This window comes from Onychomys torridus, chromosome 18 (assembly GCF_903995425.1).
Source record: "Onychomys torridus chromosome 18, mOncTor1.1, whole genome shotgun sequence".
In the NCBI taxonomy this organism is placed as follows: domain Eukaryota; kingdom Metazoa; phylum Chordata; class Mammalia; order Rodentia; family Cricetidae; genus Onychomys; species Onychomys torridus.
The window spans coordinates 44,233,081-44,251,287 of NC_050460.1; the positions used below are offsets into that span (position 1 = coordinate 44,233,081).

General features: G+C 48.7%; 1 protein-coding gene across 1 annotated transcript; it reads right to left on the bottom strand.

Annotated features, from left to right (window-relative positions):
* Positions 1-2,281: 2,281 nt before the first annotated feature.
* On the bottom strand, positions 2,282-5,011 carry Fam241b (family with sequence similarity 241 member B). Its single transcript, XM_036167962.1, has 3 exons — positions 4,921-5,011; positions 3,816-3,943; positions 2,282-3,029 (listed from the first exon to the last, which is right to left on the bottom strand). The coding sequence occupies exons 2-3, from the start codon at positions 3,906-3,908 to the stop codon at positions 2,760-2,762; spliced, it is 363 nt and encodes a 120-aa protein (XP_036023855.1). The 5' UTR covers positions 3,909-3,943; positions 4,921-5,011; the 3' UTR covers positions 2,282-2,759.
* Positions 5,012-18,207: the final 13,196 nt, after the last annotated feature.

Consider the following 18,207-nt stretch of genomic DNA (forward strand, 5'->3'; position numbering starts at 1 on the left):
CTTAACCTAGATGCTCTCCAGAACGTGACTGCAGAGGAAGTGGGCACAGACCAACTGGGCAAACGGGATAACGACCGTCTACTAAGTTCTGCCATGGACATGACCAGGTCAAGCCAACACGTTCGAGCTTCACAGCTGAAATGGGTCTTTGTGAAATGGGTCACAACTCATCCCATGCCAAAATCCTATGGAATTAAGTTCCTTATTATAAAATGTGTCTGGGATAGATGGCCAAGAAAGGAACTGTGGACTGGAAATGCATTTAACTTACTGTGGTACAAAAAACTAAACATTCAAATAGCTATGCTTGTTTATATCGGCATAAATTCTAAGAAACTGGGCCTGGTAGTGTATGCTTGTAATCTTAGATCCTGGAGAGGTTGAGGTAGACGGCTCACAAGTTCAAGGCCTGCCTGGGCTGTACAGAGTGAGTTCAAAGCCAGCATGGGCAACTTATGAAAAGTCACACAAGAGGACTGTGGATGTAGCTCATACAGTAGAGCCTGAGCCTAGCATGTGCAAGGCCCTGGGTTCAATCTCCAGAACCACCAAGACACCAATCAATCAATCAATCAATCAGTCCATCAAACAATCCATCCATCCATCCATCTATCATCATCTATCAATCAATCAACCCATCAATCCATAAATCAATAAATCCATCCATCTATCATCATCAATCAATCAATCAATTAATCAATCAACCAGAAAGCCTGTATGGCATCACACGCCTCTAATCCATGCTACTCAGGAGTCTGAAGCAAGAGCACACTCAAGGCCAACCTGGGCTCTATATTGGCTCTGGACCACACCACCCACCCTTCAAGGGGCAGGGGTGCCTGTGCCTGGGTCAGAGTCAGGTTGTCTCAGCTCCTTCAGAAGCACCGATGGAGAAGCAAAGCAGAACAGGGTCAACCAGCCCAGAACCCAAGGGCACAGAGCCAAGGCACCTCCAGCCCCAGTCTCCTCTGCCCTGTGTCCTCACGCAGCTGTCGCCAGCTCCTGTCCTCCAGAACCCACCTGGACGTGAGGGTCGCCTGCTGCCTCTGGGACTCTCATCTGGACCCAAAAGCCTGCTCATTTGTCTTCAGTGAGACACTGAGTTCTCTTCCCAGGATGCAGACTCTGGGAAAGGGAACTGAATTCCAGGAAGGGAGGCTCCATTCCCACAACTGTAAAGCTCCAATGTGTTACATGAGGACTCTAATCCACACCCCGAAAGACATCTCACGTATGGAACAAGTCCCACCACAGATCTGAAAGTGGACCCGGAGTCTGCTGTGGCTGGGGAGATAAGCAAGCATGCCTGCTGGGGCAGGAGCTATCACTGTGAACAGTTGAGGTCACAGCAGCTGGCAGCCACCCTCCTCCTCCAACAAGAAAGCCCGTAAGTCCCCTCCTCAGGCCCAGAAATGAAGACTCAGAACACCTTTGGTAAAGGAGACCCACCCTGACACAAGGCTCCTAGCCCCAGCAGGGAGCAGCGGACACAGGGACCCAACAAAGTTCTTCTGAGCAGGAGAGCAGCCCTGAGAAGAGAATGGAACCATCTCTGACCTGTCCTCCCGAACACTTGGCCACATACAGACACCCCCAGGAATCTGAGAGCCTGAGGTTCCCAAAGGTCTCCAGGCTTCACTGGGGAGGCAGAGCCAGGAGGATCTCTGAGTTCAAGACCAGCCTGGTCTATAGAGCAAGTTCCAGGACAGCAGGAGCTACACAGAGAAGTCCTGTCTCAACCCCCTCCCCCCAAAAAAGAGTTCAAGAGTCAAAGCCAAGGACCCTCCTCTCAGGGAAAGTGGTCTAACTCAACCAACACCCACTGAGGACAGCTCACTATGGGTTTCTGAGCTGCTGGTGTTGGAGCAGCCGCTGGGGAGAACCCCTGAGCAAGAGACCCCAGACATGCACCCCATTCTTTGCCTCCTAATGCATCCCCAGTCATTCTGGCCAAAGGACCACTCCCCAGAAGCTGACCTTGGAGTTCAGTGTGTTGAGGTACACAGACCTTCCCTCAGGACCAGGCAAGGGGTCCAGGCCTGTGCCTCACCTCCCAGCTCCCCACCACTTCTTCAGTTTTCCAGAACACACAGCTCTGAGGCATTCAGCACCTTCTCAAAAGAGACTCAAATTTGTTTATTTGAAAATATCACAATAGCTGGACACGGTACTGCACGCCTGCGGTCCCAGCACTTGGGAGACAGAGGCAGGTGGATCTTTGTGAGTTCAAGGCCAACCTGGTCTACATAGTGATTCCACTGGCTGCAAGGCTACATAGTAAGACCCTGTCTCAAAACCACCACCACCACCCAAAAAAAGAAAGAGAAAATGTCACACTAAAGAAATGTCAGTACTCTTCCTCATACAGAAGAGCAGCTAATAAAAAGACACCATTAGAACAAAGGAATGCTGTCAAAGTCTGGACGATGCCTAGCTGCTCCGAGTTCCAGTTCTGCTCCTGATTGGGGACTTGTGTTCTGGGGAAATACAACATACTAAGCCTTTCTCACCCTGGGCTTGTACTTCTTAGTGGAGGCCCCATGCCCCTAAAAGCCTTCCAAGGAACCAGAGCCCTCTGCAGCTTTCAGTGATGCTGGCCCCTAGTCCCTCTGCCTCCTGGTTAACACAGTGGGGGAATCCACTGGTGGTCCCATCTCACACCCTCCAAGCACTCCCAAGCTCCCTCCCCCTGTCCCTGCTCTCACACCAAAGCCCAGCCCATCATAATGAACACTCCCACTCTCTGTGTCCCCCAAAGGTCACCGCTGGCTCAGGTGGGACACCAAGTAGACAAGGCCCACTAGCAGGAGGCCACGAACCCCAAGCATCATGAGCAAGAAAAGCAGGAGAATGGAGGTCACGGGTTCCACCACATGGTTCCCAAGATGCCACTGGGGGAAGCCCATGTTCACCAGCTGCCGGTTCAGGTCATTGAAGGGAGACTGGGCGGCACCTAGCCTGGCACCTGCCTGCTGCTGGCGGGGGCCAGGGCCCCCTGGAGGTCCACCATGACCTCTGTTGAGAAAGCCCTAGAAGATAAAGACAGACAAGAGAATCCAGAGGAAGCTTTCTTGGAATTGAACCACCAGCCAGGAGACTTGGAGGCTGGGTCCCTCCCTCCCCCAGGGCTATCCTACAATGGTGCTTCCTTCCTAGGAACAACCAAGTCACAAAACCTCACAGCATAAAGAATCAAAGCCTGTGGTCCCTTCCCCATGCCTGGGACAAGGAAGCCAGGACCAAGAGGAGAGGAAGGATGCATTCCCAGTGGATAACTTTAGGTCAGCATCCTTGCCGTAAAATAATCTGCAGCCAGCCACTCATCTCCATAGCCAACCAAACTTCTTGAGAGATGCTGGCTCCAGTGGGGTTTGCAAACCCCACCCAAAGAGAGTGAGCCTGTAGGTTTGAGGCCTGGAGAAGGCTCCCTCCCCAGGAGACAGGAGCCACACATAAGTCGGTTTCATACTCTGCTAGACCGTCTGTGGAGAGAATACCAGCTAGAGAAGGGCAGTTCTCAACCTGTGGGTCATGACCCATTTGGGAGTCAAAGACCCTTGCAACAGGGGTCGCCTAAGACCATCAAAAACCACAGATAGTACAATATGATTCATAACAGGAGCAAAATGACAGTTATGAAGTAACCATGGAAATAATTTTACAGTTGGGAGTCACCACAACATGAGGAACTGTATTAAAGGGTCACAGCGTTAGGAAGGTTGAGAACCGCTCCCGTAAGAAAGTGAGAAGCCAGCTCAAGACACTTCTGGGAGTTGGGGCCAGCGGCTACCCTTCTCTTCGAGATGGATACCTACCTGCCGAGGACTGCTACTTCTCTGCTGGGTGGTGGTCCTCACTCGGGGGTCGTCATCTTGAACTATCTCCCCATTGGCCAAGATCCTCACCATCCTCCTGGAAGCTGTGAATTCCTGCCGGGCTGTACCTGCAAAGAGTGCACAGCCTGCCAGGTGTGTTACCTCAGAGGTCCTATCAGCAACAGCCCTTGGGGATCTATCTTTCTTGTCCCTGACCTCGAGGGGCCTGCTGCAGATAACTGAGCCCCGGGGGTGTTTTTCAGTGGTCATAGGGTGACCCACCCTTAGCAAGTGCTTGTCTGCTTGACAAAAAGGAGGTGAAATAATGCAAGGGAAAAAGAGGAGGGAGGAGAGGGAGGCAGGAAGAAAGGGAGGGAGGGGAGGGAAGGAGGAGAGTCCCAGGAGCCTGGCAAGTGGTGCACACCTGTAATCCAGGACTACAGGAGGTGGAGGCTGGGTGATCAAGGGTTAAAGGGCAGTCTGATGTTTGGGGGTAGCCTCAGCTATGTGAAGCCCTACCTCAACAAAAAGAAACAGGGAAGGAGGGAAGTACTTTGCATGCCAACTTAAAATAAAAAAATTGAGGGGGTGAGGGTGCGGTTCCCAGGGCCTGTCAAAAGAGTAAGCGCTAAGGATCTATCCGGGTCCCCTTAGGTCTCCTCTCAGGTAGTCGAATGCAACCAGGGGGCCACCTCGCGGGGAAGGGAGGACCCCCGCTGCAGAGGACACGCCCCCCCCACTGCCCCTTTGCTAAAGGACAAGGCCCAATGCTCGCACCACACACGGGGCGCCAGCTGCAACTGCAGCTCTGGGGGACCGCAGCTCTGCAGCCACCAAGGGTGACAGCGGGCCGGGCACTGTCAGGCGCGGAGCGCCTCGGTGCTCATCTGGACTCCCCACGCGCTGGGGCACCGAGCAAGGCCAGGCCCCGGGGAGGAGCGCGGCGTGGACCTGCAGCATCGCGGTCCCGCGCGGCGTCCTGTGCTTTGTCATCTGCAGGCTGGACCACCCGCGCTGCCGCAGTATCTCGGCCCAGCGGGGCTCCAGTCCCCGCAGCGGTGGGGAGGGACCCGGCCCCGGCCCCAGCCCCGGCGCGAACACCCACCTGCGCGCACGGTTCCCGGGCCTCCACGTCCACGGGCGGCCGCTTCCTCCCACCTGACCTCACAGGAAGCGCGCGCCGCAGGGGCGAGGTCCGGCACGGGGCTCCCTCTGCCGGCTGTCTGGGGAACTGCAGCTGCGGAACCGGGAGGAGGGGGGAGGGAGGAGGGAGGAGGAAAGAAGGCGGAGGAGCAGCTTGACTGGGGAGGGAGGAAAGAGGAGGAAGAACTCTAGGACAGAGATGAGGGGCTGAGAAGGATTGGGATGGGGAGTAGTCAGGGAGTGTGGGAGAATACATGATGGAGAAGAGGAAAGGGAAGAGAAGCCCAGGATGCGGGATGGAGAGAAGTGGGCACAAGCTGAGGCCACAGGTAGAATCTGCTCAAATGCGCCCAGGTGACTCTGCAGTACCCCTGGAGTAGGACCCAGGCCCGCCCTTCAGGAGTTCCGAGCGCCTTGGGAGGAAGAGGCCCGGATCACAGGGCAGGCTCTACTAATTTGCAGCAGACTCCCCCGACCCCTCGGGGGGGGGTGGGGGGGGGGGGGGGGGGGGGGAGTGGGGGTGGGAGTGTTTGAGACAGGATGGAGAGAGACAGAACCCAGAGACGGCTAAGCCAGTAAAGTCACTCGCTTCCCAGCCTGATGACCGGAGTTAGATCCCTGGAACCCACGTGGAGGAAAGAGGGAATTCACTCCCTGGCAGCCCTCTGACACTCTTCTGGTGGAAATGCTGAAGAGTATGGCAGCCTCCCAGGGTGGAAATCTAGGCCCAGCGAACAACTGGCCATCACAGGCGAGGGCTCTTTCCCATGGTGTTCCGCTTGAGCAAAGCTGCTATCATCATCTAAGAGTTCTGTCTTGCTAAGTATCCCTTCCTAGCCTTCTGGGCAGACTTCCTGATTGGCTTTTACTGTCCGCAAAATTGGCTGCTTCAAGGTTGCTAGCAACTCCAGATCTTTTTATTTTTATTTTTTTTAAGATCTATTTATTTATTTATTTATTTATTTATTTATTTATTTATTTATTTATTTACAGAAGAGGGCGCCAGATCTCATTACAGATGGTGGTGAGCCACCATGTGGTTGCTAGGAATTGAACTCAGGACCTCTGGAAGAGCAGTCAGTGCTCTTAACCTCTGAGCCATCTCTCCAGCCCCCAGTAGCAGCTCCAGATCTTAATCTGAGATCAGAGCACAAAGCCAAGGGTCCCTCAGCCAAGGGCTGCCATTCCTGGATCTCAGGGGTCCCCGTCCGCCTGCTCCACCCTAGTTTTCAAAGTCTTGTGTTTGTTTTACACTTGATATCCAGGGATGTTTGTTGTATTTAATAAGTGCGTCTACCCCATCTTGTTGGATGCACATTGTCAAGCTTTGAGTTACAGTAATTAAGACGTTGTGGCTGAGGCACTTGACTGACAAATCAGCAGTGGGTAAGTAGCGTTGGAACAAACCTGAAAATTGCGATCTATGATAAAGATCTATGGAAGTATGGAAAAGCAAGAGCACCCGTTCCTTTTCCCTCCTCTCTTCTTTCAGACAAGGCAGCCCTGGTTGGCCTGGAACTTCCTATGTAGACCAGGAACTCAGAGATCTGCCTGTCTCTGCCTCCCTGAGATGAAAAGTGTGTGCTACCATGCCCAGCTAGAAATGTTTTATTAGCAAATAGTTGTGACAACTAGGTCTCCAGGGGGACTTTATTCCACTAATCATGTAAGACAAAAACAAAGGCGTCTTTGTAATTTATGTGACTTCAGAGTTCTCACAACACATTGTTTGTTGTAGAATACTATTCTAAGGTGTGTTACTTTTGTTTATGCTGCATTTGTTGAACTCTGTGAAGCTGTGTTACTGTGCCTGTCTACAACACCTGATGGGCTAATAAAGAGCTGAACCGTCAATAGTGAAGCAGGAGAAAGGATGGCCAGGGCTGGCAGTCAGAGAGAATATATAGGAGAAAAAAAAGAAAGCCAGAGAAGGAAGAGGACTCCACAGGCCAGCCACCCAGCCACCCAGCCACCCAGCCACCCAGCCACCCAGCCACCCAGCCAGCCACAGAATAAGAGTAAGATTTACAGAAGTAAGAGAATGGGAAAGGGGGGGGGGCGGGAGAGATGGCTCAGTGGTTAAGAGCACCGACTGCTCTTCCAGAGATCCTGAGTTCAATTCCCAGCAACCACATGGTGGCTCACAACCATCTGCAATGAGATCTGGCGCCCTCTTCTGGCCTGCAGGGATACATGCAGACAGAGCACTGTATACATAATAAATTTGAGAGAGAGAGAGAGAGAGAGAGAGAGAGAGAGAGAGAGAGAATGGGAAAAGCCCAAAGGCAAAAGGTAGACGGGATAATTTAAGGATAGCTGGCTAGCAACAAGCCAAGCTAAGGCTGGGCATTGATAATTAAGAATAAGCTTCTATGTGTGATTTGTTTGGGAGCTGGGTGGCAGCCCTCCCCCCCACAAAAAAGCAAAAACAACAACAGTTAGTGTCAACTGTAAAGGAAATGATTGATAAACGTCATTGTTACATTGAGCCTACATTAATCTTGGATATAGCTCAATGGTACAGAATTTGCCTGGTACTTTTTTTAAAATTAAAGATAGGGCTTTTCTATGAAGCATACCCTGGCCTTGAATTCAAGATCCTCCTGACTCAGTCTTTATCATACTAGGATTACAGTTATTACAGTTAGGATTACTCTACTACACCTAGCTTAAGCTATTTTTAAAAAAATATTTATTTATTTATTATTATGAATACAGTGTTCTGTCTGCATACCAGAAGAGGGCACCAGATCCCATTGTCGATGGTTGTGAGCCACCATGTGGTTGCTGGGAATCGAACTCAGGACCTCTGGAAGAGCATCCAGTGCTCTTAACCGCTGAGCCATCTCTTCAACCTAGCTATTTTTTTAAAAAGTAAAAAAAAAAAAAAAAAAGCAAACATCATACAAAGAGAGGTTTTTGCAATATAGATAATATGATGATTAGTTTTAACTGTCACCTTACCACAACCTAGACTCACCCAGGGAAAGAGTCTCATTAAGGAATTATTTTGATCTGGTTGACCAGGGTGCATGTCTGTAGAGGATTGTCTTATTAATTGACCAAGCCTACTGTGGGTAGCACCATTCCCTAGGCCAGACCCTGAGCTGTGTTAAGAGTAAAGAAAGCCAGTGTAGATGCATTGGTTTCTCTCTGCTCTTAACTGGATGTGGTGTGACCACTGCTTAAATTCCTGCATTGACTTGCCCTGGACTACAATCTGGAACTGCAAAGCAAATAAACCTTTCCTATAACTCTAAATTATTTTTTTAGTCAGAGTATCTTATCACAGAAATGAAACTAGAACAGATAACCAACAACGATAAGTCTGATGTCTGAAAAGTAGTAAAAGAATATGAGTATCTGCAAATGAATAATATAAGCAATCAAGTTAAAACCCAGACAAAAGATTTGGTCAGGCATATTATAAAAGAAATCTAAATGACCAGTACATTTTCAAACCGTGCACTATGTTCCAATTGGAACACTATGAACCATCAGATGGCCTGGGAGTAGAAAGTGTGACCACACCACATCCCAGTGATGCTGAGCTGCACCGAGTGTTCATATGCTGCTGCTGCTGCTGCTGCTGCTGCTGCTGCTGTGTGGATAAATACACACCACTCTGGAAAACCAACAGGAAATGGGAGTAGATTCGTTCCTCTTCTCATCCCTGTGATAATATAACTGAAGGAGGCAAATTCAGAGAGCCAGGATTTATTTTGGCTCATGGTGGGGAAGGCGTGGTAGCTAGGACTCCCTCTTTTGTGATGAGAGCATGCAGCTGCCCCTTCTTATAAGGCTCCAACCAGGAAACAAAGAGACAGGGACAGGAAATAGGGACCAACTTTCTCTGAATGTCTCTTCCCAAGATAGCTCCAGCTGACACGAAGCGTTCACAGCATGAGCCTGTGGGACATGCTATATTCAAAATGCAACAGATACTTTAAAACATCCTTTAGAAAGATTTGTGTTACTTGTGCATAGGTGTGTGTGTGTGTGTGTGTGTGTGTGTGTGTGCGCGCAGTTGCCCACATAGGCCAGAAGAGGGCATCAGATTCTGCAGAGCTGGCATTATAGGTATTTGTGAATTTCTCAATAAGGGTGCAGAGAATTGAGTTCTGGTCTTCTGCAAGAGCAACAAACTCTTAACCACTGAGCCAGGTCTCCAACTTCAGCCAAAGCTTTGGTGGTTTTGTTTTTGTTTTTAAACCAAAGAAATTAGCCAGGCAGTGGTGGCGCACACCTTTAATCCCAGCACTTGGGAGGCAGAGGCAGGTGGGTCTCTGACTTTGAGGCCAGCCTGGTCTACAGAGTGAGATCCAGGACAGCCAGGGCTACACAGAAAAACCCTGTCTCAAAAACAAACAAACAACAAAGAAATTATTATAAAATTGTAGGGGTGAGTTCTAGGCAAGTAGGTGGGCTAACACTGGCAAGAAACTTACATATGACAGGCAGGGTTCAATTCCTTGGCCTGTTTTCTGGTCCATGGACATTCCCTTTGTAGTAACCTGCTAGCCTGCATGGGAAAGAGGAAGAGAAGGTCCAGGAAAGTGCTCAGATGGCTCTGTTCTCCCTCTGTAGTGGCTTGGACAGGGTGGACAGCTTCAGGGGCCAGGGAGCTGAGATTTGTATTTTCTGACTTCTCCACCTATTTGCTGGTTGACCTTGTGTGGTTCCCTTACTTTGTCTTGTTAGCCCTTCTGCCAAACAGGGACAGTGTGACCTCTGTGAAGATTGGTAACTCCCAGATTGTTAGAAGCGGGGTGATATAAGTGTTAAATAAGTTCAAATTTGTGGATTTATTCCACCAAGAAGTCTTAAATACTGCGCTGTGCTAGCCCTCTGGAGCCTTCACAGGCAGTAAACTTGACCCCAGGGCGCAACTCTCAGAACGGGGGCTACTTCCTACAGTCTGTGAAGCTCTGTATTTCATACTTTGCCACTGATGTTCAGGTTAGATTAGGACTTGGACTAACCTCTACCCTCCAATCTCACAGAGTCCTAGAGCCATTGGGACTAAAGGACAGGAAGTCCGGAAGGCCCTCATTGGCTGCTTGCTTCTGTAGCTAGGCCTGACTAGCCCCAGGAGTAAAGGTGGCCCCCTTTCCTACTCCAGGACGCAAAAGAATAGACAGAGTTCCCAAGTTCCCAGAAAAAAAAAAAAAAAAGTCATGTCTATGTTAAAGACTCTACCAGTTTGGGGCTGGAGAGATGGCTCAGAGGTTAAGAGCACTGACTGCTCTTCCAGAGGTCCTGAGTTCAATTCCCAGCAACCACATGGTGGCTCACAACCATCTGTAATGAGATCTGGTACCCTCTTCTGGCCTGCAGGCATACATTCAGACAGAACACTGTATACATAATAAATAAGTAAATCTTTAAAAAAGACTCTACCAGTTTGATTGAATCATTAGAACTTTATAATCATAGGGAGTTGGAATGTTATAGATCCAGAGCCAAATTATCTTGGGCAATCTCTAGTCCCCCTTAATAGCCACTCATTGCCCATCTCTACATCTGAATGAGCATCCCTATAGGTATCAAGTAATACCTTTAGGAATATAGTAACAAGCCGCTTGCTCCCACCCACCCAAAAGCTGAGATGCCATAAGGTTGCATTGAAACCTATAACAGAGATTGCCTCACTTTACAGTAGTAACCCCTGATGTTTCCGCCAATGTATTCAGGAAATTCCTTGATTTATGGCTTGTTGTTGTTGTTGTTGTTGTTGTTGTTGTATAACTGTAAAAACTTGCAACATGTTCTTTGGGACGACCTGAATCCATGTTCTCAGGCTGCGGTCACTCATAGCGGTTCAAGGATGAAGTCTCTTATTCCCTTAGAGTGAGAGCTGTGTGTTGTGTCCACAGAAATCACGTTGTGAGGAAAGACGGGCCAGGAGATGGCAAAACCAGCCTTTCATCTGTCTTCCCTCAGAGGAAGAGGCAGAAACAGAAGGGTGGGGGTGGGGTGATCGAGAAAGCAACTGATGGTAGAGAAGGAGGCTCGCCCAGCCAAGGGCTTTTTGTGGGGTCTTAATTAAGCTCAGAGGCTCCATTGTTCCTTTCAGGGTGAAACATATGTTCAGGGCCTGGCTGAGGTTTGGGACTGGAATTTCAATGGTGCTTGGCCCCATGGCCTACCAGGGGAGGGGGGAGTGGGAAGAAACACACTGTCCCAAGCTATATGGGGGTCAACAGCATCCCCAGTCCAGTGTCTCACCTTCTACTGGAGGCGCCAATAAACAGCTTGGTGTGGACACATGCAGTGTGGCCTTCAGTGGACCTCAGTTGCCAGCTGTGCGCCATTCAGATGAAGCTGAGAAACTCATCCCCAGGATCGCCACCCTCTGAGCAGAAGCTGTCTAATGGTCAGATGGCCATTTGAAGGGATTTGGAGAAACCACGTAGGGAATTGGGCACATGATCACATGGTCCTTGAAGTGTGAAGAATGCTGGTGTTGTATCTCTTGACAGAACCACTCCCTCTACTTGGGAGGCAAGACTGAGCCAACAGAGCCTAAAATGGCTGAAACAGGAAGTAAAAACTTTGCTACTGGGTCATTTGGAGTGCATTCTGCCATTCCGGTTTCCACCTCTTGACTCCTGGCTGTGGGAAAAGCAGTACCCACATACCAGACTCTGACTGGCAGTATACCTGTCTCCTGGACGACCCTGCCCCAGCCTTCCAGGCGGTTGTCACCTAATTAGTGCTGTGTCTATGTCTTTTAAAGTTCATCCCATCAAGCTAGATGCCGCAGGACAGTGGGGACCTGCTGAGACCAGTGGACTCTGAGCACAGGCCCACTGTTACACTTCTCTGTCCGTGAAGTGAGTTCCTTGGTCCGAAGCAATGTTCTGTGGATGACCATGACCATGGATAAGGCATTCTGTAAGTCCTCGGATGGTACTATAAGTAGAAACATGGCATGCACAACAGGCAAGTCCATAGCCAGAGGACGTATCAACTCCAGTAAGGTCAAAGTGTTGTTCTAGCTATAAAGAAGTGATCCAATGTAGTCAGCCTGCCACCTGGTCACTGATTGGGTCATATCCCAGAGAATGGTGCAACTCAGGGTCGCTCTCTGCTGCTGACACTTAGCAGTAGCTGTGCCCAGGTCAGCCTTGGTGAGTGGAAGTCAGGTTGCTGAGCAGGTACCCTCCATCCCTTCCCTGTGAATACATTGTTTGTAGGCGCACTGAGCAGTTGATGAAGTGGGAAGAAAACTGTCCGCGTGGCAGGCCATCCTACCCACTCAGTTACAAAGGTTTCTCTCTGCTGATGTCATCTCTCCCTCTGCCTCCCCCCCCCAACACACACACAAAAAGCAGGATGTTGTTGTTGCTGTTTTTGCAAGGTTTCCTATATACATTTGTCAAGGAAAATATTTTTTTATGTTGATCATCCACAATACAAACCAAACCAATCTCCACAGAGAGACTGACTCCTCTGTGTCCTGGCAGACTTGAGATGGAGCAGGCCACCCTAAGGTCAACCTCTGTCTGTACATGAGACACAAATATCCTTGTCCCTTGCCCATTGGAAGAATTCTAGCCATGTCTTTTTGCCATCCGTTTCCCAATCATGTTCCTTCCAAGTCCCTGACCATTGAGAAAAACTGCTAGTTACTGTCTATGAAGCAGTGTATAGTCACCCACCTGGGCATTTTTTTCTTTCCAATCATAATGTACAAGTAGGTGTACGGCCTCAAGTTCTGCCCACTCTGAATGTTTACCTTCACCAATACCCTTCAAGATGTCCCCAAAGCAGGCTATAATGCTACAAGTATCCATTCTCCAATAGTGTTTGCAAGCATCCAGAACTATCTTTAAGACACAGTTTTCTCTTCCCGTCACCTGGTCACCACGAGGCCATAGGGGCATGCTGGTGGCTGGAAGGCACTGTAGCAGGACCAGGCACTGTGGATATTTGGGCCACTTCTTCATGTAACTTTCTTATGCCTTCGGGATCTGCTCAGGCCCAGTTAGGTTCACACCACTTGTATTTGCTCATGGTTGCTGATGTGCACACCCCACTTACTGGCTTGATGGGTCAGATAACATCTGGCTCATGGTGGACCATTCGGGTCACATGATGTTTCAGTTGGCTTTCTATTTCTGTGATTAAAAACACTCTGACCAAAAGAAACTCGGGTAAAAAAGGATTCATTTGGCTTTTACTTCTATGCCACAGTCCATCATTGAGAAAAGTCAAGGTAGGAACTCAAGCCAGGAACTTGGAGGCAGGAACTGATGCAGAAGCCATGAAGGAACGTTGCCTACTGGCTTTGCTCCCCCATGGCTTACTGATCCTGGATTACCCAACCCTGAACCACCTACCCAGATGTGGTACCACCCAAAGATGGCTTGCTCCCCCATGGCTTACTGATCCTGGATTACCCAACCCTGAACCACCTACCCAGATGTAGTACCACCCAAAGATGGCAGATGCTCCACATTAATCATGAAACAGGAAAATATCCCACAGACTTACCTACCTACCAGTCAATCTGACGGAAGCATTTTCTTAATTAAGATTTCCTCATCCCAGATGACCCTAGTGTGTGTCAAGTTGGCAAAAAAAAAAACAAAAAAACAAAGAAAAAAAACTAACCAGAATACATGGCGACTTGGCGGCTAATGGGCAAGAGCTCTCCATTAAGGACCAAGAGCTCTCTCCCAAATGGAGAATTGATATCTGAAGATATTCCAAAAGCCATGGGTCTCTGTTGAGACTCATCTGAAGGGGACTGCCAAAGGCTCCAACAGCATCCCCATCTGCCACTGATAATCTGAATACTTCCTGGTTTGCTAGATCTTATAACCCAAGAAAGCAGGCCAGTGAGCATAGCATTCTGGACCTGTTCTAGGCCCTACTCATTGGGAATATGGTCTGGAGTAACAGAGGCTCCATAGTCCACACAGGCCAATGAAACATGCCTTTCTTGGTAGTGTAATCATAGAAGGGCTGTCTCTGCATGTCCTAGCCCCTAGACTCTTAGAATGTCTAATAGGGTCTCTTACTTAGAATTGATTCCCCATACTCTGACATGCAAGCGCTTAACCAACTCCAAAGTGGCTGATACTGCCTGTTCATGGTCCAGTTGGCATAATGCCATCAATGGAACGGACCAGTGTGGTACCTTGTGGAAGAGACAAGTGATTAAGTTCCCTGTGAACTAAGTTATAGCCCAGGGCAGGAGAGTTAATACAGCCCAGAGATGGAACTATAGAGGTGTATTGCTGGACTTGATGAAAAGCAAATTGCTTCTAATGGTCCTTCCAAACACACTTGCAGCAAAAGCCATTCAGGGATGAACAGCTGCATGTCAAGTATCAGGAGTGTATTGACCTTCTCAAGCAGAGAGCCCTCAGCAGGTACAGCAGATGCAATTAGAGTCATCACTTGGCTGTGCTTGTGATAACCAAAAGTCAACCTTCTACACAGGCCAAATGCGGGAGTTAAAGGAGATGTGATGCATCTTTCAAGTCCTTAATGGTCTCTCCAAGGAATGAGCTATTGTTCTCCACTCACTATTTCCCAGGTAACTGAAATAGCTTAGTTTAGCCTATATCTCCTCCAACTCCCTGCAAGACCATTCACTCCACAGGTCATGGAACCAGTATGGGAATGTTGCTAACTCTTAAGAACATCTGTTCCAATTATACATTCTGAACTGGGAAAATACCTGTCTTAGATCTCCTATTGCTGTGAAGAGACACCATGACCATAGAGACTCTTGTTGGTTTTTTTGTTTGTTTGTTTGGTTGGTTGGTTTTGGTTTTTTGAGACAGGGTTTCTCTGTGTAGTTTTGGTGCCTGTCCTGTATGTCACTCTGTAGACCAGGCTGGCCTTGAACTCACAGAGATCTGCTTGGCTCTGCCTCCCGAATGCTGGGATTAAAGGTGTGCGCCACCACTGCCTGGCTGACTATATCGACTCTTACAAAGAAAATGTTTAATTGGAGTGGCTCACTTGCAGTTTCAGAGGTTTAGTCCATTGTCATCACAACAGCAAACATGGCAGTGTGCAGGCAAAAGTGGTGCTGGAGAAGTAGCTGAGAGTCCTACATCTTGCAGGCAACAGGAAATCAACTGAGACATTGGGTGGTATCCTGAGCATAGGAAACCTCAAAGCCCGCCCCCACAGTGACATACTTCCTCCAACAAGGCCACACCTCCTAATAGTGCCACTCCCTATGAGATTATGGGGGCCAATGACATTCAAACTACCACAATAGCCACAGGATGAATCTGGGGGCCCATCAGTGTCAGACTTTGCCTAACACACTATTCATCACCTAACCTCCATAAGTCTCTATTTCAACTGAAGGGTCACAATGCTGCTTGGGAGCTTGCAGGATCAACATCAGTGCAAAGCAGCTAGCATCCAAAAAGGCCCCAAAGGTTTGATTATTGTGCTGGGATTTCCACCCCCTGCGCCACCCCATGTTCAAGGCTGAGGTCCCCTTGGGGAAGGATGGGAGAAAGATTAGCAGTAAAACTTGTTGGTGATGTACAAATTGGTCCTTCTTCAGCGGCGTCTGCCCTTCCCCTCATTCAAGGAGCTCTGGCTGGGTCTAGGGACCAATCCGAGTCCTGGAATTGTTGAGGGGCCATGATTCTCTTTTGCTATGAGTTGGTAGCCTCTATTCACTAGCACTGGAATGTGTCCACCCATACAGATGGAATGAGAATTTGGTAGACTTCCTATTATTCCCTTCTGGGGACGCCATGATTAATTAGCCATTTTTGATCATTGCTTTGTCCTCTGCTCCACTGAACAATTGAGGGCTGCCACTTGGTCCCTGCCACTCTGGAATTTGGTTATACCATTTACAGTTCCCAAATGAATGACCGTGGCTCCCACTATAAGGCCTGGCCCACAGAGAAGAGCGCAAGCCCCCCTCGAAGGATGTAGGCGCTTCCTTAGGAAGTCTGTCTCCTATGGTAGCCACACAGGACACAAAGACCACTGCCTCTGTGTCCCACCAAACATCGTGGGAGAGTGGGTAGAAGGATCATAAGTGCCAGAGGATGGAGACTTGAAATGCTAAGAAGTGCTGACCTCTGGGCATGGCCATCAGTCATCAACACACAGCACAAGATGTGTACACACACACACACACACACACACACACACACACACACACACTAAAATAAATAAATACTTTAAAATTTAAGATACATTACAAATTGTTTAAAATCAAACCAACTAACCCAAAATACTATTATATGTATTGGTATGTCTTCTGGGTACCCTGTGATGGAGGAGATCATTTAAAAGTAAATAATCCCCATCTCTTTGAGCCTTTTTTTTCTTCTTTTTTTTTTTTTTTTTTTTTTTTGGTTTGTTTGTTTGTTTTTTAGAGACAGGGTCTCACTATGCAATCCTAGCTGACCCGGAATTCAATATGTAGAGCAGGCTAGCCTTGAACTCATAGAAATCTACCTGCCTCTGCCTCCTGAGTGCTTGGATTAAAGGTGTGCACCACCACACTAGGCCCACAGTTGGCCACTTTTTGCTACATATTACTGTCAACCACATAAACTGTTGGCACCTCCTCCTCCTCCTCTTCTTCCTCCCCTCCTCCTCTTCCTTTTTAACTCTGTGAGCTACTACTTTCTGCCTGATGGCCCGGGTGTCCGTAAACATGGCCTAATGAGCTAATATTCCTTCCACTAATACCCCACACTCTTAAAATTCATTCCCATACAAGCCCCTCAGACCTCTCTCTCTCTGTCTCTCTCTCTCTCTCTCTCTCTGTCTCTCTCTCTGTCTCTCTCTCTCTCTCTGTCTCTCTCTCAGATTTATTTATTTATTATGTACACAGAAGAGGGTGCCAGATCTCATTACAGACGGTTGTAAGCCACCATGTGGTTGCTGGGAATTGAACTCAGGACCTCTGGAAGAGCAGTCAGTGCTCTTAACCTCTGAGCCATCTCTCCAGCCCCCTCAGACCTCTCTTGCACAATGAGGAAGCCCCATGTATTCTTCGGGACTCCGGTGAAGCTCACTTCTATAAACCCGTGGAAACTTGAGTCAGATCTGGAGGCAAAATGAGTGTAAGTGTGGATCCCTGGGGAACCAGGATTGCCTCACCTCAGACCTGTATTGGGGAACATGACTGTTTCTATAAGCAATTCGAGACTAGTTCTTCTCAGTAGAGCCCAGGAGGCCAGCACCTCAGGGGTTGTGGTAGGGATGTGGCCACTGCCAAGTGATGAGGTTACTTCCTCCAGCAGAATAAACCCATCAGAATTGAGGGATTCAGAGGACCAGGGAGATGGTTCAACAGGTAAAGGGGCTTGCTGCAAAAGCCTGGCAACCTGAGTTTGATCCCTGGCAGTCACACAAAGGTGAAAGGACAGAGCCAACTCACCAAAGCTGCCGTCTGACCTCCAGACACTCTTCCTGGCCTGCATGCCCCCACGCACAAATAAGTAAATAAACAAAATTTAGGAGTTCAGTGTCCTCTGCCTCACCAGCATCTTCACACACATTGCTACCCTGTCACTAGGATGGAAAGAAAGATCCCATTCTTTCCAATCAATGACCCCACACTTCAGGGTGAGACTTAAGTGTTCATCGTCCTCTGGTTATTCAGCAACTTTGGCCCTGTGACTACATGGGCCCTACTTTGCCCTTCTGGGGATAAAATATTCCATATAGTCATGGTTCCACTTCTGCCTTCAAGTCTTATTCCTGCAATACACATGCTATGGTGCATGCTAACAAGTTCCTCAGTGAGTGCATGGTGGTAGCATGGTGATGAGTTTGAGAGAGTCTAGACTCCCTGGGGAGATGGCCTCTGGGTGTCCTGTGAGACGTTATCATCTTTGATTATGTAAATTGATATGGGAAGCCCCATCTTCATTGTGGACAGTACCATTCGCTGGGTAGAGTCCCGGACTATGTATGTAGAAAGTGAGTGCTGGCCCTTCGCTGGTCCCTCTTGGGTTCCTGCTTGTGTGACGTGACAGCCGCTGCAAGCTCCATGCTCCCTTGACTTTCCCACCATGATGGACGGTACCAACCATGATGGAGAAGAAACCCTTTCTCCTTTCAATAGCCTTTTTTTTTTTTTAAGATTTATTTGTTATATATAGTGTTCTGCCTGCATGTATACCTGCAGGCCAGAAGAGATCTCATTACAGATGGTTGTGAGCCACCATGTGGGTGCTGGGAATTGAACTCAGGACCTCTGGAAGAACAGCCAGTGCACCTAACCTCTGAGCCATCT